At 40.2% G+C, this 23483-nt stretch overlaps 1 protein-coding gene across 3 annotated transcripts in view; it reads left to right on the forward strand.

The window, feature by feature from the left end:
• Positions 1 to 23483, forward strand: part of SPHKAP (SPHK1 interactor, AKAP domain containing) — a 193198-nt gene that overhangs the window by 37549 nt on the left and 132166 nt on the right. For all 3 annotated transcript variants that reach the window (XM_013973104.2, XM_018058678.1, XM_013973111.2), the window contains exon 2: positions 16852 to 16957. In XM_013973104.2, coding sequence (XP_013828558.2) covers positions 16852 to 16957 — 106 coding nt within the window. The remainder of the gene's footprint in view (positions 1 to 16851; positions 16958 to 23483) is intronic.

Raw genomic sequence — 23483 nt, forward strand, 5'->3', positions numbered from 1 at the left:
CACTTTTCACTTTCATGCACTGGAGAAGGAAATGGCAACCCACTCCAGTGTTCTTGCCTGGAGAATCCCAGGAACAGGGGAGCCTGGTGGGCTGCCGTCTATGGGGTTGCACAGAGTCGGACACGACTGAAGTGACTTAGCAGCAGCAGCAGAGAAGATTGTATAACAGAATGAAGCACTTGCCCAGGTGGTTTGGTGGAAGAACAGAAATTAGTTGGGAATGGAGGTGGATACTATACCATATATTACTAATGTATCTGAACTAAAATCTAGATGCAGCAGAATGCAGTGACATACATGATGTGTTTTGACCATCCAAACAAATATCACCTGAGCCTTTTTTAAGACATAAAGAACTTTGGGATAAGTATGTCAATGCTGCTGCTGCTAAGTCACTTCAGTCGTGTCCGACTCTGTGCGACCCCATAGACAGCAGCCCACCAGGCTCCTCCGTCCCTGGGATTTTCCAGTCAAGAACACTGGAGTGGGGTGCCATTGACTTCTCCAATGCATGAAAGTGAAAAGTCAAAGTGAAGTCGCTCAGTCGTGTCCGACTCTTTGTGACCCCATGGACTGCAGCTCACCAGGCTCCTCCGTCCATGGGACTCTACAGGCAAGAGTACTGGAGTGGGGTGCCATTGCCTTCTCCAAGTATGTCAATAGTAATCATCTAATGGCCTTCATAGTGCATATTCATGCAACTCTAACTTAGCAGTGATAGGTACCTTTTGTCTAACATTAAAATAATATTTTCCATACACCATTTGTAGGACATATGTTTACGAAAGTTTCCCATAGCTCCTGTTAACAAAAAGGGAGGGGGCAGAAAGCTAAACTATGCTGTCTTTCTCTTGATCCTCTTTTCTGAACAAGGAGTTATATTTTCAAGGTTAGTTCTTGGGGGTGTTGGTGAAGGCTAGGATTGTGAAACTGAGTTTTAAAGTATAAAAATAAACCCCTACGGAAGTGATGAAATTCCTGAGGCCATTACTTGCTGTCATCTATCTACTCAGAGATAGTATACGAATTTTCAAAGCAAAGCATCTGACACACAGACTATCATTCAATAAATGCTTTTGTATTATGTATATAATCATCAATACAGTCTGTTCTACAGTACAGTACTTGTTTATCTTTTCTATTATAATAGAGCTTTGTGCATAATATCTACTTATGATGGGCTATCAGACATTTCTTCCACTGTTTCCCCATCTATTTGCCATTAAATGATGGGACCAGATGCCGTGATATTCATTTTCTCAATGTTGAGCTTTAAGCCAACTTTTTCACTCTCCTCTTTCACTTTTATCAAGAGGCTTTTTAGTTCCTCTTCACTTTCTGCCATAAAGGTAGTGTCATCTGCATATTCTCCTGGCAATCTTGATTCCAGCGCTTCATCCAACCCAGCGTTTCTCATGATGTACTCTGCATATAAGTTAAATGAGCAGGGTGACAATATACAGCCTTGACGTACTCCTTTTCCTATTTGGAACCAGTCTGTTGTTCCATGTCCAGTACTAACTGTTGCTTCCTGACCTGCATATAGATTTCTCAAGAGGCTGGTCAGGTAGTCTGGTATTTCCATCTCTTTCAGAATTTTCCACAGTTTATTGTGATCCACACAAAGGCTTTGGCATAGTCAATAAAGCAGAAATAGATGTTTTTCTGGACTCTCTTGCTTTCCCATGATCCAGTGGATGTTGGCAATTTGATCTCTGGTTCCTCTGCCTTTTCTAAAGCCAGCTTGAACATCTGGAAGTTCATGGTTCATGTATTGCTAAAGCCTGGCTTGGAGAATTTTGAGCATTACTTTACTAGCATGTGAGATGAGTGCAATTGTGTGGTAGTTTGAGCATTCTTTGGCATTGCCTTTCTTAGGGATTGGAATGAAAACGGACCTTTTCCAGTCCTGTGGCCACTGCTGAGTTTTCCAAAATTGCTGGCATATTGAGTGCAGCACTTTCACAGCATCATCTTTTAGGATTTGAAATAGCTCAACAGGAATTCCATCACCTCCACTAGCTTTGTTAGTAGTGATGCTTTCTAAAGCCTACTTGACTTCACATTCCAGGATGTCTGGCTCTAGCTGAGTGATCACACTATTATGATTATCTTGGTCATGAAGATCTTCTTTGTATAGTTCTTCTATGTATTCTTGCCACCTCTTCTTAATATCTTCTGCTTCTGTTAGGTCCATATCATTTCTGTCCTTTATCGAGCCCACCTTTGTATGAAATGTTCCCTTGGTATCTCTAATTTTCTTGAAGAGATCTCTAGTCTTTCCCTTTCTGTTGTTTTCCTCTATTTCTTTGCCTTGATCGCTGAGGAAGGCTTTTTTATCTCTCCTTGCTATTCTTTGGAACTCTGCATTCAGATGGGCATATCTTTCCTTTTCTCCTTTGCTTTTCGCTTCCCTTCTTTTCACAGCTATTTGTAAGGGCTCCTTAGACAGCCATTATGCTTTTTTGCATTTCTTTTCCATGGGGATGATCTTGATCCCTGTCTCCTGTACAGTGTCATGAACCTCAGTCCATAGTTCATCAGGCACTCTTATCTATCAGATCTAGTCCCTTAAATCTATTTCTCACCCTATAATCATAAGAGATTTGATTTAGGTCATACCTGAGTGGTCTAATTGTTTACCCCACTTTCTTCAATTTAAGTCTGAATTTTGCAACAAGGAGTTCATGATGTGAGCCACAGTCAGCTCCCAGTCTTGTTTTTGTTGACTGTATAGAGCTTCTCCATCTTTGGCTGCAAAGAATATAATCAGTCTGATTTCGGTGTGGATCATCTGGTGATGTCCATGTGTAGAGTCTTCTCTTGTGTTGTTGGAAGAGAGTGTTTGCTATGACCAGTGCATTTTCTTGGCAAAACTCTATTAGCCTTTGCCCTGATTCATTCCTTACTCCAAGACCAAATTTGCCTGTTACTCCAGGTGTTTCTTGACTTCCTACTTTTGCATTCCAGTCCCCTAGAATGAAAAGGACATCTTTTTGGGGTGTTAGTTCTAAAAGATCTTGTAGGTCTTCATAGAACCGTTCAACTTCAGCTTCTTCAGCGTTACTGGTTGCGGTATAGGCTTGGATTATGTTGATATTGAATGGTTTGCCTTGGAAACGAACAGAGATCATTCTGTCATTTTTGAGATTGCATCCAAGTACTGCATTTCGACTCTTTTGTTGACCATGATGGCTACTCCATTTCTTCTGAGGGATTCCTGCCCACAGTAGTAGATATAATGGTCATCTGAGTTAAATTCACCCAGTCCAGTCCATTTTAGTCCACTGATTCCTAGAATGTCGACATTCACTCTTGCCATCTCCTGTTTGATCACTTCCAATTTGCCTTGATTCATTGACCTGACATTCCAAGTTCCTATGCAACATTGCTCTTTACAGCATGGGACCTTGCTTCTATCACCAGTCGCATCCACAGCTGGGTATTGTTTTTGCTTTAGCAAAACAATATTGAATTAGAGTATAGCTAATTGGTGCTTGTGCTCAGTCATGTCAGCTCAGATGATAAAGAATCTGCCTGCAATGAAGGAGACCTGGGTTCTATCCCTGCTTCATGAAGTTCCCCTGGAGAAGGGAATGGGGACCAACTCCAGTATTCTTGCCTGGAGAATTCCATGGACAGAGGAGCCTGGTGGACTACAGTCCCTGGGATTGCAAAGAGTCGGATACGACTGAGCAACTAACAATCACAATTTGTGCTTATGCTCCGTCGTGTCCGACTCTGTGACCCCATGGACTGTAGTCCACCAGGCTCTTCTGTCCATGGAATTTTCCAGGCAAGAATGCTGGAATGGGTTGCCATTTCCTCCTCTAGGGAGTCTTCCTGACTCAGAGATCAAACCCACATCTCCTATGTCTCCTGCATTGGCAGGTAGATTCTTTGCCACTGAGCCACCTGGCAAATCAGGCCTTAGGGTTTCATTAGCAGCATTGACAGTATCACAAGGCTGAGATTTCTGATTCATGAACAGTGTAATGAACTTGACTAAAGCTTGGCCAAGGAGGGAGTATTTGTCAATAGATTGGTCAGAAGATGAAGAAATTTACACATCATGTGATTTTTAAAGCAAACCAGTTTTAATGTAATTTATTTAAAAAGTAAAGAACAAAGCAAAAAACATTCACCCATTTCTTCCACCTACCTCTCCCTTTTGTTTTATAGATGCAGATGATATAAAAATATTATATATTAGTCACTCAGTCGTGTCCGACTTTTTGCAACCCCATGGACTGTAGCCCGCCAGGCTCCTCTGTCTATGGGATTCTGTAGGCAAAAATACTGGAGTGGGTTGCCATTTCCTCCTCTAGGGGACCTTCCCAACTGTACATAAAAGAGACTTCATTAATGTGCATTAGAGGATACCCCAGGTTAACTGTCATAGAAAACTGTCTCTTGAGCCTTTAAATTCTATACCAATTATATACCTCTGGTTGGCCAACTGTTTATTTCTTTACTTAGGTTTTAAGGTGAATGACCTGGGGCTATTTGTTTCCATCAACTTGATTGCGAATATAAAGGCGCAGTTGAAATGTCTGTTTTTCTTGCCATCCTCAGAAGATTGCTGCAGAAATACTCTATGATTCTCATTCTTTTCAGCTTACAATACAAATAGCTTATTATTTTTTGCAACCTATGTCTTATAATAAATCAGTGCTGAAAAATTAAATAGAAGAATGTTCAGTTGATATAGATAAATACATATATACATGTATGTTTTCAATTCCACATATAAACGAGATTGTACAAATAGTATTTGTCTTTCTTTGTCTGACTTATTTCCCTAAGCATAATGCCCTCAGCGTCCATCCGTGTCATTGCAAATGCCAAGATTTCATTTGTTTTTATGGTTGAATAATATCCCAGTTCCTGTGTGCATGTATGCACACATGCTTGTATGTTTGGATTCATCCATCCATTGATGGATGTACTTAGGATGGGTTGGCTCTTGTAAATAATGCTGCAATAGACATGGGGTGCATATATCTTTTCAAATGAGTGTTTTTGTTCTGTTTGGAGAAATGCCCAGAGGTGGAATTGCAGGATCATATGGTAGTTTTATTTTTAATTTTTTGAGGAAACTGCATACTGTTCTCCATAAGTGACTGCATCAATTTACATCTCACCAACAGTGTACAGGTGTTCCCTTTTCTCCATATCCTCTCCAATACTTGCTATTTTGTCTGTTAGTCATTCTAACAGGTATGAAGTGATATCTCTTTGTTATTTTGATTTGCATGTCCTTGGTGATTAATGATCTTTTCATTGGCCATCTGTATTTTGATCTTCTGCCTACTTTTTAACTGAGCTGTTCAGTTTCTTGCTATAAAGCATTATGAGTTCTTTGCATATTTTGCATATTAGCCCCTTATTGGATATATGATTTACAAATATTTTCTCCCTTCCTGTAGCTTGCATTTTCATTCTGTTGATGATTTCCTTTGCTGTGCAGAATCTTTTTAATTTATTTTTGCTTTTTTGCTTTCATTTTTGGTGTCAGATTTTAAAAAATCATCTATGAGCTTACTGCCTTTATTTTCTTCTAGGAGTGTTATGATTTCAGGTCTTATTTTCAAGTCTTTAATCTATTTCAAGTTAATTTTTGTATATGATATAAGGTAGTGGGGGAGCTTCCCTCATAGCTCAGCTGGTAAAAATCCGCCTGCAATGCAGGAGACCTGGTTCGATTCTTGGTTCTGGAAGATCCCCTGGTGAAGGGATAGGCAACCCACTCAGATATTCATGGGCTTCCCTGGTGGCCCAGCTGGTAAAGAACCTGCCTTCAGTGTGGAAGACCTGGGTTTGATCCCTGTGTTGGGAAGATTCCCTGGAGGAGGGCATGGCAACCCACTCCAGTATTCTTGCCTGGAGATCCCTATGGACAGAGGAGCCTGTGAGCTACAGTCCATGGGATTTCAAAGAGTTAGGAATGACTGAGAGACTAAGCACAGCACAGCATAAGGTAGGGGGTCCAGTTTCATACTTTTTCATGTGGCTGTTCCATTTTTCAACACCATTTACTAAAGAGACTGCCTTTTCTACATTGTATAGTCTTGGCTCCTTTGTCATAGATTAATTGACCCTATATAAGTGCATTTACTTCTGGTGCTGTATTCTGTTCCAGTAATCTCTGTGCCTGTTTTTTATGCTAAGATCACACTGTTTTATAGGTGTTTGTAATATAGTTTGAAATCAGGGAGTATGATGCCTCCAGCTTTATTCTTTCTCAAGATTGCTTTGGGTTTTCAGTTTTCCAAAAACATAAAGACTGACCTAAACCCGTTTTCTTCATCTAACAAATTAATCCCTTTAGATAAGGGTAAAATAAGGACATTCACTTTAGCAAACTTTCATTTTGAACCACACAAATGTGTATTTTAAAATCCTCTAAATTCTAGGTTGTGGCCTGTTGTTAAACTGGTTTTAACAAGGGGCACTTGATTTCTTGCTCAAAATCCCTTCTGATAGATAGGAGTTTTTATTTTTCTTCTGGTGTTGAGATTAAAGGATTTAGTGTAAGGCCCAAGAATAGATATCCTTAATAGGATTGAGACAATCAAACCAATTACCATATTTTACTAAGAGCATTCTTTATGTGGGGGAGAAGCTAAGAATAAACCTTAGCTCTTAGAATCTTCAAATTATCTAACTTTCACTGTGTTTACTTGACTTCAACAGCAACAACAGCAGCAGGATCCCTTTTTGTTAGAATTGTCCTGGGAAATTCTTTAAATTATCTTTTCAGATGTGGCTTATCTCACCATCTGTCACCACTGCAGGAAATTTAGCATTTAATTCAAACACTCTTCAGTGCATAATCTTTTGAGGTCAACCAGGAAGCTCAGAAAGATAAGGAAAAACAACATTGATAAACACTAATTGAGGATCCATCACTGCCTAGTGCTGTCCTAGGTGGTAAGGGATCCCTGACAGTGAAAGCACTATTTATAGCCTAAACAGGGAGACAAACAAACATTATGCAATTATATATCATTTTGACAAGTGCTGTCATAGGACAAGTGCTATTGAAAGTCACAAGAGTATCTATCTAGTTTCTTGGGTTGAGTTGAGATTTGGAAGATGAGGGTGGAGGAAATGTGAGGATGTGGATGTGAGTGTGTGTGTGTGCATGTGTGTGCATTGGGCATTGGAAGTTGGAGAGGAGCAGTGGTCTCTTTAGCAGAGAGAGGGGAAGAAAGAGGTGCAAGAGGTGATGTATAAATGGAGACTCAAAGGATAGAGTAGAGATTATTCTGAAGGAAGCAGGGGTGTGGGCTGCGGTGGGAGGTGGGTACAGGAAGGGTGTTTTTTTTAATTGGGGTATAGTTGTTTTACAGTGTTGTGTTAGTTTCTGCTATACAATGAAATGAATCAGTTATATGTACACATATATCCCAGTGAAAAAGCAGGCTTAAGACTAAATATTTTAAAAAAACCTAAGATCATAGCACCTGCCCCCAATGAAGTGAAGTGAAGTCGCTCAGTCGTGTCCTACTCTTTGCGACCCCACAGACTGTAGCCTACCAGGCTCCTCTGTCCATGGGATTTTCCAGGCAATAGTACTGGAGTGGATTGCCATTTCCTTCTCCAGGGGATCTTCCCAACCCAGGGATCGAACCTGGGTCTCCCGCGTTGTAGACAGATGCCTTACTGTCTGAGCCACCGAGGAAGTCTGTCCCCAAGACTACATGGCAAATAGAAGGGGGAAAAGTGGAAGTAGTGACAGATTTCCTCTTCGTGGGCTCCAAAGTCACTCTGGACGGTGACTGCAGCCATGAAATTAGAACACCATTGCTTCTTGGCAAGAAAGCGATGACAAACCTAGGTAGTGTATTGAGAAACAGAGACATTACTCTGCCAACAAAGGTCCATATAGTCAAGAGTATGGTCTTCCCAGTGGTCGGGTACAGTTGTGAGAGCTGGACCGTGAAAAAGGCAGAACACCAAGTCATTGATGCCTTCATATTGTGGTGCTGGAGAAGACCCTGAAAGCCCCTTGGACAACAAGGAGATCAAACCGATCAATCTTAAGGGAGATCGACCCTGAATATTCACTGGAAGAACTGATGCGAAAGCTCTAGTATTTTGGTCACCTGATGCCACTTATTGGAAAAGTCCCTGATGCTGGGAAACACTGAGGGCAGAAGGAGAAGAGGGCATCAGAGGATGAGATGACTGGACAGCGCCACTAATGCAGTGAACATGAACTTGAGCAAACTCTGGGAGATGGTGAGGGACAGGGAGGCCTGGCGTGCTGCAGTCTTTGGGGCTGTAGAGAGTCGGACACGACTGGATGACTGAACAACAACAGTCCCCTCCCTTCTGGACGTCCCTCCCACCCCACCTCCATCCCATCCATCTGGGTTATCACAGAGCACCAAGCTGAGCTCCGTGCACTATAGAGCAGCTTCCCACTGGCTATCAGTTTTACACATGGCAGTGCATATATGTGAGTCCCAATCTCCCAGTTCACCTCACATCTGCTACCCTGTCTCCGTGTGTCTGTTCCCTACGTCTCAAATACATTCCTAATCCTGCCCTGAAGATAGGTTCATCTGTACATTTCTAAAAGAAGTAATACCATGTGCAAAGGCTCAAGGGCAAAAACAATATATATTTAACTTAAGACTTTAGATAAATACTTCTCAAGCTTTAATGAGAATGTGAATCCCATGAGTATAGTGTCAAAATGCAGATCTGATTCAGTAGCTCTAGGGCAGGTCATGAGATCCTGGGTAGCAACAAGCTTCCAAGAGTGCTGCTGGTACATAGACTGAACTTCGAGTAGCAACATAAAAACCACTCAATTTCCAGTAGTGGGTCACTTCATTCTCTGGTGAAATCACTGAATATTCCTTAAGCTATTTTCACCACTAAAGATTGGCCTACTTATTCACATTGCATGAATCATTGATTGCAGTATGGTGGCAACTCAGGATCTCATTGACATACGACATTGTTCTACAAAGGTGTCTGCTTCTCCTCCTATAATACTTTTAAAGTCGCTACTTTAAATTCTGCTTTGGTGCCTTCCTTCCTAGCTTGATCTTCCTCCTCACTGAAATGCATTCAGTAGTTTCAGCGTGAAACCAGATGGAAAGGATGTGCTTAATAAATACTGTCAACACTTGTCAAAATCAAACAAAAATGTCCCAGGGAAGTATTTACATCCTTCCCCATTAAGAGCAAGTTATAAGGCTGTGCTGTATCTTGACAGCAGTTCTTTCAATGTCAGTTTGTGCTCATTTTTAATAAATGCATGAGTTTCATGTTCTTGCCATCGCTGTCTCATCCTGTAGCAGCAAGTGTTCTGCTTCTAGAGAGAAAATATTTTTGCAGATACTCTGAAAATTCCATCTCCTTCCCAAAGGCATGGGAATAGATTGAGCTGGGTTGTAGTCACCTACTGGAAACTTACATTCATGTCACGTGATTTAAAAGATGCACCTCTCTAGATATATTTTAGATATAGGCATCATTAAATTGATTCATAATGTGTTTCAGGGGAGCAGAAGATGCATTGAGGGCACATTGTTAATTTTGCTATAGATGGTTAGCCTTAAACACATGGAGCCAGCCCTGCAGGCAAGCAACACTTTCAAATCCCTTCTTCACCTTCACCTCTGACTAGGATCTCAATCTCACAATCATCTCAAAGGCAGAAAGATTTTCATACCAGGATATATGTGGGTCAGTCAGTTCAGTTAAGTCACTCAGTTGTGTCCGACTCTTTGCGGCCCCATGGACTGCAGCACGGCAGGCCTCCCTGTCCATTACCAACTCCCAGAGCTTGCTCAACTTACGTCCATCGAGTCAGTGATGCCATCCAACCATCTCATCCTCTGTTGTTCCCTTCTCCTGCCTTCAATCTTTCCCAATAGCAGGGTCTTTTCCAGTGAGTCAGCTCTCCGCATTAGGTGGCCAAAATATTGGAGTTCCAGCTTCAACATCAGTCCTTCCAATGAATTATTCAGGACTGATTTCCTTTAGGATTGACTGGTTGGATCTCCTTGCAGTCGAAGAGACTCTCAAGAGTCTTCCCCAACACCACAGTTCAAAAGCATCAATTTGGCACTCGGCTTTCTTTATAGTCCAGCTCTCATATCCATACATGACTACTGGAGAAAACAGAGCTTTGACTAGATGGACCTTTGTTGGCAGAGTAATATCTCTGCTTTTTAACATGCTGTCTAGGGTGGTCATAGCTTTTCTTCCAAGGAGCAGAAATGTCCAGTTCTAACTGTTGGTCCGCTTAGAGGTCCATACCATTTCTGTCCTTTATTGTGCCCATTTTTGTATGAAATGTTCCCTTGGTATCTCTAATTTTCTTGAAGAGATCTCTAGTCTTTCCCATTTTATTGTTTCCCTCTTTCTTTGCATTGATCACTGAGGAAGGCTTTCTTATCTCTCCTTGCTATTCTTTGGGATTCTGCATTCAAATGGGTCTATCTTTCCTTTTCTCCTTTGCCTTTAGTTTCTCTTCTTCCTCAGTTATTTGTAAGCCCTCCTCAGATAACCATTTTGCCTTTTACATTTCTTTTTCTTGGGGACCGCTCCACCATGACCCGCCTGTCTTGGGTGGCCCCACACGGCATGGCTTAGTTTCATTGAGTTAGACAAGGCTGTGGTCGGTGTGATTAGATTGACTAGTTTTCTGTGATTATCGTTTCAGTGTGCCTACCCTCTGATGCCCTCTTGCAACACCTACCGTCTTACTTGGGTTTCTCTTACCTTGGACGTGAAGTATCTCTTCACGGCTGCTCCAGCAAAGCGAAGCAGCACTCCTTACCTTGGATGAGGGGTAACTCATCACCACCACCCCTCCTGACCTTTAACGTGGAGTAGCTCCTCTCAGCCCTCCTGTGCCTGCGCAGCCACCGCTCATTTGACATGGGGTAGCACCTCCCGGCTGCCACCCCTGGCCTCGGGCAAGAGGTATGACAGAATGTGGCCCACTGGAGAAGGGAATGGCAAACCACTTCAGTATTCTTGCCTTGAGAACCCCATGAACAGTATGAAAAGGCAAAATGATAAGATCCTGAAAGAGGAATTCCCCAGGTGGGTAGGTGCCCAGTATGCTGCTGGAGATCAGTGGAGAAATAACTCCAGAAAGAATGAAGGGATGGAGCCAAAGCAAAAACAATACCCAGTTGTGGATGTGACTGGTGATAGAAGCAAGGTCCCATGCTGTAAAGAGCAATATTGCTTAGGAAACTGGAACGTCAGGTCCATGAATCAAGGCAAATTGGAAGTGGTCAAACAGGAGATGGCAAGAGTGAATGTCAACTTTCTAGGAATCAGTGAATTAAAATGGACTGGACTGGGTGAATTTAACTCAGATGACCATTGTATCTACTACTGCAGGCAGGAATCCCTTAGAAGAAATGGAGTAGCCATCATGGTCAACAAAAGAGTCGAAATGCAGTACTTAGATGCAATCTCAAAAATGACAGAATGATCTCTGTTCATTTCCAAGGCAAACCATTCAATGTCACGGTAATCCAAGTCTATGCCCCACCCTGTAATGTTGAAGAAGCTGAAGTTGAACGGTTCTATGAAGATCTACAAGAGCTTTTAGAACTAACACCCCAAAAAGACGTCTTTTTCATTCTAGGGGACTGGAATGCAAAAGTAGAAAGTCAAGAAACACCTGGAGTAACAGGGAAATTTGTTCTTGGAATGCGGAATGAAGCAGGGCAAAGACTAATAGAGTTTTGCCAAGAGAACGCACTGGTAATAGCAAACACCCTCTTCCAACAACACAAGAGAAGATTCTACACATGGATATCACCAGATGGTCAACACCAAAATCAGATTGATTATATTCTTTGCCAGCAAAGGTGGAGAAGCTCTATACAGTCAGCAAAAACGAGACCAGGAGCCGACTGTGGCTCAGATCATGAACTCCTTATTTCCAAATTCAGACTTAAATTCAGAAAGTAGGGAAAACCACTAGACCATTCAGGTATGACTTAAATATCTTATGATTATACAGTGAAAGTGAGAAATAGATTTAAGGGACTAGATCTGATAGACAGAGTGCCTGATGAACTATGAAATGAGGTTCGTGACACTGTACAGGAGACAGGGATCAAGACCATCCCCAAGGAAAAGAAATGCAAAAAAGCAAAATGACTGTCTGGGGAGGCCTTACAAATAGCTGTGAAAAGAAGAGAAGCGAAAAGCAAAGGAGAAAAGGAAAGATATAAGCATTTGAATGCAGAGTTCCAGAGAATAGCAAGAAGAGATAGAAAAGCCTTCCTCAGGGATCAATGCAAAGAAATAGAGGAAAACCACAGAATGGGAAAGACTAGAGATCTCTTCAAGAAAGTTAGAGATACCAAGGGAACATTTCATGCAAAGATGGGCTCGATAAAGGACAGAAATGGTATGGACCTAACAGAAGCAGAAGATATTCAGAAGAGGTGGAAAGAACACACAGAAGAACTGTACAAAAAAGATCTTCATGACCAAGATAACCACAATGGTGTGATCATTCAGCTAGAGCCAGACATCCTGGAATGTGAAGTCAAGTGGGCTTTAGAAAGCATCACTACAAACAAAGCTAGTGGAAGTGATGGAATTCCAGTGGAGCTATTTCAAATCCTAAAAGATGATGCTGTGAAAGTGTTACACTCAATCTGCCAGCCAATTTGGAAAACTCAGCAGTGGCCACAGGACTGGATTCATTCCAATCCCAAAGAAAAGCAATGCCATAAAATGCTCAAACGACTGCAAAATTGCACTCATCTCACACGCTAGTAAAGTTATGCTCAAAATTCTCCAAGCCAGGCTTCAGCAATTTGTGAACCATGAACTTCCAAGATGTTCAAGCTGGTTTTAGAAAAGGCAGAGGAACCAGAGATCTAATTGCCAATATCCGCTGGATCATTGACAAAGCAGAAAAACATGTATTTTTGCTTTATTGACTATGCCAAAGCCTTTGACTGTGTGGATCACAATAAACTGTGGAAAATTCTGAAAGAGGTGGGAATACCAGACCACCTGACCTGCCTCTAGAAACCTATATGTAGGTCAGGAAGCAACAGTTAGAACTGAACATGGAACAACAGACTGGTTCCACATTGGAAAAGGAGTACATTAAGGCTGTATATTGTCACCCTGCTTATTTAACTTCTATGCAGAGTACATCATGAGAAGCACTGGACTGGAAGAAACACAAGCTGGAATCAAGATTGCCGGGAGAAATATCAATAACCTCAGATATGCAGATGACACCACCCTTATGGCAGAAAGTGAAGAGGAACTAAAAAGCCTGTTGATGAAAGTGAAAGAGGAGAGTGAAAAAGTTGGCTTAAAGCTCAACATTCAGAAAACGAAGATCATGGCATCCGGTCCCATCACCTCATGGCAAATAGATGGGGAAACAGTGGAAACAGTGTCAGACTTTATTTTTCTGGGCTCCAAAATTACTGCAGATGGTAATTGCATGAAATTAAAAGACGCTTAGTCCTTGGAAGGAAAGTTATGACCAACCTAGATAGCATATTCAAAAGCAGAGACATTACTTTGCCAACTAAGGTCCATCTGATCAAGGCTATGGTTTTTCCTGTGGCCATGTATGGATGTGAGAGTTGGACTGTGAAGAAAGCTGAGCACCAAAGAATTGATGCTTTTGAGCTGTGGTGTTGGAGAAGACTCTTGAGAGTTCCTTGGACTGCAAGGAGATCCAGCCAGTCCATTCTAAAGGAGAACAGTCCTGGGTGTTCTTTCGAAGGAATGATGCTAAAGCTGAAACTCCTATACTTTGGCCACCTCATGTGAAAAGTTCACTCACTGGAAAAGACTCTGATGCTGGGAGGGATTGGGGGCAGAATGAGAAGGGGACGACAGAGGATGACATGGTTGGATGGCATCACTGACTTGATGGACCTGAGTTTGAGTGAACTCCAGGAGTTGGTGATGGACAGGGAGGCCTGATGTCCTGCAGTCCATGGGGTTACAAAGTGTTAGATACCACTGAGCAGAATTGAACTGAACTGTATAATCATAAGGAATTTCATTTAGGTCATACGTGAATGGTGTCTAGTGGTTTTTGCTACTTTCTTCAATTTAAGTGTGAATTTTGCAATAAGGAGTTCATGATCTGAGCCACGGTCAGCTCCCAGTCTTGTTTTTGCTGACTTGTAGAACTTCTCCATCTTTGGCTGCAAAGAATATAATCAGTCTGATTTCAGTATTGACCATATGGTGATCTGGTGACTTGGCGTTTCTTCTTTATCCATGACTAACTCAGCAGTTAAACTTTTATGTGTATAATAATCACTGTGGTATTGTGGCTACTCTCCCTGTTGTCTCCGACGGTAAGGAATCTGCCTGCAGTGGGGGTGACCCAGGTTCGATCCCTGGGTCAGGAAGATCCCCTGGAGAAGAGAATGGCTATCCACTCCAGTATTCTTACCTGGAGAATTCCATGTGCAGAGGAGCCTGGCAGGCTACAGATCATGGGGTCCCAAAGAGTCAGACACGGCTGAGAAATGTGGCTACCTGCAGCCATGCATAATGTGCTTTATGGGAAAACAAGGAGCTTCCATGGCTGATCTTTTACTCTAACCTAGGTTCCCTGATTTTGGACCTACCCAACTTTCCCTAAGTTAGATGTGATCCTCCTTTCGAGAGATACTGATTGCTGAAGCTCTATTTCTATTGTGTTTTGTATCAGGTTTGTGTCCATCTCATTTCTCAGCCTTCCTCCTTCCCGCTCTCAGGATTGCTAACCCTGCAATGAGACATGGGGAATGTCCCAACACTGGACTTAAATCCTTTGGTGGCCTGGATGGAAGTGATCCTCCAGGTCACTAGAGATGCCCAATGGACATAGCAGAAGCAGGGCAGGCAGCTATGTAGACTCTTTAGCCTGTCTCTCTGAACTCCTGCGCACAGAGCTTTGACTGGCTCCTACTAAGGATAATAACTCAATTTCTTTTGAGTCATGGGCCAAGTTGTCATTGACTGTAGTTACCTTGGTCGGTGATCCTGTCTTCCATGTGTAAATGATTTAGAATCTCACAATGATAACCTGTTTGGTGTAAAAGTCAAACTCACCTGTGGCCGAGAAAGCATTCAGAAGGTCTGGAACTGGGTTTGAGGAAGAATCAGTTACTGACGGTAAGTAGGGTATAGGCCCTACATTGCAAGAAGCCTGAAAAACAGGGCTGAAAAGTCAGACTCTCAATGATACTTTGAAAGTGAGGTCCAGAGCTAGCAGGGACCACAGACTTGACTGCAAGCATTTCATTTATAAATGAAAAAGAGACAGACACTGAAAAGCTAGGCAGTGTCTTGGCTAAGATGTTGGAACCAGGATCTAGAGTCAGTTACCTTCTCCCACTGTTTCCTGATCCCTCCCCCTCCTTCTTCCTTCTTCTTTCCTTCTTCTATCCCTGCCTTCCTTTCTTCCTGTCATCCTTCCTTTCCCAATCTTTCCCTAGTTCATCAAAAATAATATGGATGCTGTCTTTTCATTCTATTCCTCAAGGTGGCAGTTACTCAGAAAACAATACATAATGTTTAAAACAAAATAGATTTTGCTTGAATTATTCTATGAAATTGTTACCCAAATTTTTGATCTGTTACAGAGTACTGTCTGCGGTCATGTGAAAAAAGAATGTTATTCATGGTAGTTAATAACAGAAATACAAATGGACTACATGCATGCAATATTTGACTTATGGCTAATTGCAATGCAGTGAAAATTGACTAATTCAGAACCTCAAGCGTGAGGCTTATAGGTTATTTAGAAACACAATGTTTAACGGATCTTCTGTTTCGTGCTTTTTAATCTGAAGAAAAAAAATTCTATATGTTGGGTTGATAATTACATAAAGAGTCATTAGACAATATTTCAAAAAATGTGTTTTAATGAATTGTACATGTTTTATGTGGTCAACAACCACAAAAATAAAATATGTAGACTTGAGATATCAGTATACTTTTTAAAAATCTAGATTTGCATATTTTTCAGAAGAAACTTATTCAGCCTAATTTAAATATACAAGAAGCCCTCTGAATCTTAATATTTCTCAGCTCAGCTCAGTAAGTCACTCAGTCATGCCTGACTCTTTATGATCCCATGGCCTATACAGTCCATGGAATTCTCCAGGTCAGAATACTGGAGTGGGTAGCTGTTCCCTTCAATATTCTAAAACTATTTTCTAAAAATAATTTTGATTTTTATCATGTCTTGAGGCTATATAAGCAGTTTCAGATTTTTTTAAATATTTATACACCCCTGTATGTAGTCAAGCCCACCAAGATTTGACGGGAACAGGGGAGGAGGATTTAAGTCTAGAATTTTGGAGACAAGAAAGTTAAGATACTGTCTCCAGTCACAGGGATGATAAAAAGATGACCTGTGTTTTCTAAAGCTCATGTTCTTCTCATGGTACCACACTGCTTCCCAATTAAAATTGTTTTCCTCTCATTTGAAAAAATAATATGAGTATTTTTTATGTATTCATTTTGGCTGAGTAGAAATAATGTGACAATGGAAAGAATATTACTTGGGTTTTAAAACTGCTTGCTGAAGAAAATGTGTCAACTCTGCTAGAAATCATGCAGATGTGTCCATCCACAGTCCGTGGAGGGCGATGGGTCACAATTTTATATTCAGAATGGAATAGGTCATCGTGGTTCCACCAAATACAAAAGTGAAACCAGCAAGGAAACAAACATCAATGTCAGCAGAAGCTTTGCAGTGTCCAGCTCAGTCTGCAAAGATGATTTTGCATAAAGCACATTGTGCTTCTTTCTTTCTGAATATGCAGATGACTCACTGAATGTGTTCTTTTTTGTGTTTTGGGGAACAAACAGCAGCTTGGAGTCACCCCTGATGTACCAGGTTCCGGAAACGCAGCAGGGCAGCAGCAGCGCCAGCTCGGGAAGTAGCCTGGGCGGCTCCATCACTGCGTGTAAGAAGGTAACACTGCCTCTAACACCGCTTTCTCTGAACTGGCTGAGCTGATGGAACACTGGTTTGAGTTTTCAAGCACTTCTTCTAAAGCAGAAACAGCAGTAAAACCGCACAGCAAACTCATGCACAGTTTGCCCATAGGGATAACCCCCTGATGACATTAAACATGTAATTCATGGAAATGATCAGAAAAATCAAGCATTTCAGAAAGGTCTGATTTAAAAAATTTAAGCCTCCAGTCATACAACACACCTCCAACCTTTTCTATTAGCTCTTCCTAAACTTAACTATGGATAAGGGCTTCTTGGATCTCCTTACAGAAAAATTTTCACAGATTTTGAATGACTCAACTTATTATAGTAAGTTCCTAAGTCTATATCTAAGAAAAATATATTCATGGCTGTTTTCTTTTAGCTGTTTTCTTAAAGGGGAGGGTACACTTGGTTATTTTATTAGGAACAGAATTGCATTTCCTAGAGAATAGATTTTAGAAATGATAAACAAATCTTACTTTCAGACACTTGGAGAAAGTTGTCATTTGAACAACATAAAATCATCTAATTTAACGGTCCCATTTTTCAAGCCAACCCAACCCAATTTCAGGCTCAGAAATTTAAAGGCAAATGCTCACTTACCTATTTAATGCATTTGTCATTATTTGATGCTGAATTCCAGAGGAAAGTGTATTTCTTTTCTTGAAAACAAGAAAAATCACACTGGATTATTTCATTTATTGTTAAAAAAAAGTTCAATTATAAAGAATGCTTATAGTTTATACATTAAGACAACTTATTTTACCGATCATGTTTTATATGTATATTTAATTATGATAACATAATGTACATTATATATGCATACATATTTCAGTCTATTGATTACTGTTTGGAGTGAATCAGCAGTATTCTGTTTGTGTGATTTTGTATAGTTTTCAAGTACCAAAGAAATCAAATATCTTTGATAGAGAACATACATTGCTTATTTAAAAAGTAACATTAAACATAATCTTAAAAAATATTTGCATGCATATATTCATAACTAAATATAAAAATAAATGTGCCTGATTAATTAAGGCACACGTGTTATATAACCCTATCTTACTATCACGTGTTACATTATCTTATTTTCTCTCCTCTTATAACATTCTTGTAGAGGATTCAAAGCTATAAATTTCAGATTTTAATGTAGAAGACTGAGGCCCTGTAATGCAAACTGGTTTTGAGTTGCTTATGAAAGAACTAAAGCTGCAGGTTTCAGGCAGCTTTGGTCTATTCACCTCTGTAACTCTAAATTATAAAGTCATCACCAGATGCTATATCTTTCATAAGGCTAAATTATTTTTAATTTATTCTAACTTTTGAATAACTCTATTTCTATTGATTAGAATTCCAGTGGCATTTAAAAGAAGGATTGAAGCCAGACTGCCTGAATTTGACACACAGTTCTATGATTACTAGTTGTGTGATTTTGAGCAAATTACCTCTTCATGCCTCAATTTGCTCATCTGAGAAAAGATATTACTACCCATTTCACAGGGTTGAGATGCAGGTTCTTCAATGAGTGCATCAATAGGAAATGCTAAGAACAGTGCCTGGGATACTATATATCTTCAAAAATAAAGGTTATACTATCATGTAAGAATCGAATTGCCAGTCTATGTCCAATGCAGGATACAACATGCTTGGGGCTGGTGCACGGGGATGACCCAGAGGGATGTTGTGGGGAGGGAGGTAGGGAGGGGGGTTCATGTTTGGGATCGCAAGTACACCCATGGTGGATTCATGTCAATGTATGGCAAAACCAATACAGTATTGTAAAGTAAAATAAAGTAAAAATAAAAATTAAAAAAAAAAGATTACCTATAACTAATATTAGTCTAAAGAATGGTTTTATCAGCTGGTAAACAGTGCCAGAAAAATTCAATATTAGCATTACCATGCTAAGAGAGTTAGTACTTTATGATCTGTTATTTCAATTATGCTTATTTCCCTAGAAAATAGTCATATTCATTTTTTAAAAAATCATGCCTAAAAGCTAATGAACTAATAATAAAGCCATTTGACTGAATAGCTTCTAGAAAAAGTAAAACAAATTCAATGATCTATTCTAAATGATCTATTATATATGTATATATATATGATTTTAAAATTTTGAATATAATTCTACTCATTCCACAATTATTTCTAGAACAACTGTTATTAGGCTGAACCATATAAAATTCACTTTTTATTGATCATTTATCAAAAATGACCAAATATGGGTAATTTCATACAATCCAACTTAAACACATTTAAAATTTTGTTAGCTCCTAAAGAAAGATAGGGGCTTCCCTGGTGGCTCAAATGGTAAAGAATCTGCCTGCAATGCAGGAGACCTGGGTTCAATCCCTGGGTTGAGAAGATCCCCTGGAGAAGGGAATGGCAACCCACGCCAGTATTCTTTCCTGGAGAGTTCCATAGACAGAGGATCCTCGTGGGGTACAGTCCATGGGGTCACAAAGAGTGGGACAGGACTGAGTGACTCACACACACAAACACACGCACACGCACAGCACACGCAAGCGTGCATGCACAGAAAGATACAAGGTTAGATCACAAATGGCCCCCACTCTAAAAGAATTTGCAATATGGTTTGGGAGAGTGTACTGGTGTCTGATGTGAAAAGTCAAGCAATAAATAGTAAGTTAAATAATATGACTGCAGTGACATATCAAGATAGTATAAATTAGGTGACAAATGAGCATTATGAGTGTTTATAGCTAAGAACACAGAGAGACACTGGTTTTGTAATAGATAAAAACCTTCAAAAAGAGAAGTGGATGTTAATTTAGACTTTGAAGTATGATTAAGGTTTGAATAAATGAAGAGATTACCCAACTAAATTTAAGAAGGAGAAGCCAAATTAACGTAGGAGAAGCCAATACTTCTGTGTATGGCAATATTTTTCTAATATTCATGGTACATTCCTTTCATTCTTAAGCTCGTAAACATTGCATTTTAAGACAATTTAGTAGCCTTATATGCCATAGGTTATACACCATGTGGACTCTAATTGTTTTTCTTGCCTTCCAAAAAGCAGCTCACCAGTATTTCTTCTTCTTTGTATCAAGACCATGGCCCCACAATAAAAGGCATGAATATTGAAACTTAATTCCTTTATTTAATTTTTATATGTTACTACAAGTTGATTTAAGTGATCATGATTATGTTTTCATTGCATTAATCACAGGTCACGGGAATGAGGAAGGTAAGGATCTATATGTTCACAATTGCACATATATGTTCTGTACAATAATTACAAAAAGCACAAGGACAATTCTGTCTTAGAAACAGCAAGACTGTCCAGCTAAATCTCTACTCTTCACAATGAATCAGCCTTCAGTAAGAGTAACATGGATAATTGAAATCTATTGGTAATTCCCCAAACTCATTTTATGTAATAGCTTCATCTTCTTCTCCATCAAACCTTCTTATCATAACTGACATATTGTTAAATTAACCAGTAGAAGAAATAAAACAAGGGTCCAAAAGATAATGCATTAGTTGGATAATCAGCCTCTGAAAAATTGAAAATTGACCAAATGTATTTCATATGCTGTATGCTTGACAGTGAATCTCTGAGGTTTTTGGAATCCTATCCAGCTTCAGTTGTTTTAGTTTCTTGTTGTTAAGGAAATATGTCACTGGACGCCATAGCTGTGAAAAGGCCATACCATTAGGAAAAAGAATTTAGTGGTCTTATTTGAAGGACAACTTCTTATTTAACTTCTTAATATATGTGTTTATTTGAGAGGGACTGTCGTTCCCCAGAGCTAAGATTACCATACCGTGCAATCCCAGCTGATATATACTGTCCTGGCATTTTGTTGATAGAATCCCGTTTTGCTCTCAAAAATTCCCTGGTATGCACAGTGTCATATGATTATCCCAGCTCTAGCTTCAGAATTATTCCTTCCCTTCTTTCTCCCCTTCCTCTAAGTGCTATGAAAAGTTATCAGCTAAACTCACACTGCGGTGTTAGTAACTACACATCTTAATGTTGTTGTAACAAATAAAATCTGTTTTTACTTAACTACTGCTACTGCTGAACTAGTATGATTATCACCTCCCTAAACTGACATTGGCAACTGAGCCTGTAGAGCCTGGACATGATTTCAGAATTCTATTCCTCACAAAGCAGTAATCCATCCAAGTTCCGATTTAAGCTAACTTTGATGTCACCCTAATTTAATGAGCACCAAGACCCATCTAATTCTGTTTCACTGACTATGCTAAAGCCTTTGACTGTGTGGATCACAACAGACTGTGGAAAATTCTTAAGGAGATGGGAATACTAGACCATCTTTCCTCCTTCCTGAGAAATCTGTATGCAGGTCAAGAAGCAACAGTTAGAACTGAACATGGAACAACAGATTGGTTCCAGATTGGGAAAGGAGTACATTAAGGCTGTATATTGTCACCCTGCTTATTTAACTTACATGCAGAGTACATCATGCAAAATACTGGGCTGGATGAAGCAAAAGCTGGAATCAAGACCTTCCAGAAGAATTTCAACAACCTCAGATATGCAGATGATACCATTCTAATGGCAGAAAGTGAAGAGGAACTAGAGAGCCTCTTGATGAAGGTGAAAGAGAAGAGTGAAATAGCTGGCTTAAAGCTCAACATTCAAAAAATGAAGATCATGGCTTCCGGTCCCATCACTTCATAGCAAATAGATGGGGAAACAATGGAAACAGTGACAGACATTTTTTTTTTTTTTTGGCCTCCAAAATCACTGCAGATGGTGATTGCAGCCATGAAATTAAAAGATGCTTGCTCCTTGGAAGAAAAGCTATCACAAACCTAGACAGTGTATTAAAAAGCAGAGACATTACTTCATCCACAAAGGTCCATCTAGTCAAGGCTATGGTTTTTCCAGTAGTCATGTATGGATGTGAGTTGAACTATAAAGAAAGCTGAGCACCGAAGAATTGATGCTTTTGAACTGTGTTGTTGGAAATGACTCTTGAGTGTCCTTTGGACTGTAAGGAGATCAAACCAATCAATCCTAAAGGAAATCAACCCTGATTATTTATTGGAAGGACTGATACTGAAGCTGAAGCTCCAATATTTTGGCCACTTGATGCGAAGTGCCTACTCATTAGAAAAGACCCTGAGGCAGAGAAACATTGAAGATAGGAGGAGAAGGGGACAACAGAGGATGAGATGGTTGGATGACATCACCAACTCAATGAACATGAGTATGAGCAAGATCCAGGAGATGGTGAAGGACAGGGAAGCCTGGCATGCTGCAGTCCATTGGGTTGGAAAGAGTCAGACATGACTGAGTGACTGAACAACCACCAGACCCGGGGAGTTTTAATGTATGCAGTGTTGCTGTTGTTCAGTTGCTAAGTGTGTCCAACTCTTTGTGATCCCATGGACTGCAGCACGCCAGGCTTCCCTGTCTTTCACCATCTCCTGGATCTTGCTCATACTCATGTTCATTGAGTTGGTGATGTCATCCAACCATCTCATCCTCTGTTGCCCTGTCTCCTGCCCTCAATCTTTCCTAGCATCACGGTCTTTTCCAATGACTCAGCTCTTTTCATCCGGTGGCCAAAATATTGCAGCTTCAACTTCAGCATCAGTTCTTCCAATGGATATTCAAGGTTGATTTCCTTTAGGATTAGTATGCAATATAATGCGTTTAAATGATGAAATTCTAAATACTGCCTGGGAAAAAAAAATGAGAAAGTAAAAAAGCTGCTGGTGAAGAGGGGACACTGGAGCCCTCCATGGTGTCTCTTAAAATTGTTTCTCACATGGACATTCCCTGATGTTTCCTTCCGTTAGAGGATAATTCCTCCTTACAAGACAAATACAACCACCTTTGTTAAACTGAATCATATGGATTTCCCTTTTAAATAAGCTAAGTTATCATAAATGTTATCCTTTTTTGTCTATTAAACACTAAGTGAAGTGTCCTTAATATTCTCTTTATAATAAATCAAAATCTGTTATCTAAAGGGAGGCAGTATGGGGAGGGAGGTGGAGGGGGGGTTCAGGATGGGGAACACTTGTACACCTGTGGCAGATTCATGTTGATGTATGGCAAAACCAATACAATATTGTAAAGTAATTAGCCTCCAATTAAAATAAATAAATTTATATTTTAAAAAATGACTAACCAAAGGAAAAAAAAAAGGCGGGGGTGGGGGGGAGAGGCAATAAAGTGCTGTGTAGCAAAGCTGAATTTGGAATCCAAAGTCCTGAGTCAAATTTCAGGTTTCTCCTTTTACTGTGTGATCTTAGACCAGTGATGTAACTTCTCTGACTCAGATGTCTTAAGGGTTGGAAAGCCTTCATACCAACCCTTAAGACATCTGAGTCAGAGAAGTTACATCACGAGTCTAAGAGTTTGGGCTTCCCTTGTAGCTCAGCTGGTAGAGAATCCGCCTGCAGTGCGGGAGACCTGAGTTCCATCCCTGGGTTGGGAAGATCTCCTGGAGAAGGGAAAGGCTACCCCTGCAGTATTCTGGCCTGGAGAATTC

This window comes from Capra hircus, chromosome 2, assembly GCF_001704415.2.
Source record: "Capra hircus breed San Clemente chromosome 2, ASM170441v1, whole genome shotgun sequence".
Taxonomy (NCBI): domain Eukaryota; kingdom Metazoa; phylum Chordata; class Mammalia; order Artiodactyla; family Bovidae; genus Capra; species Capra hircus.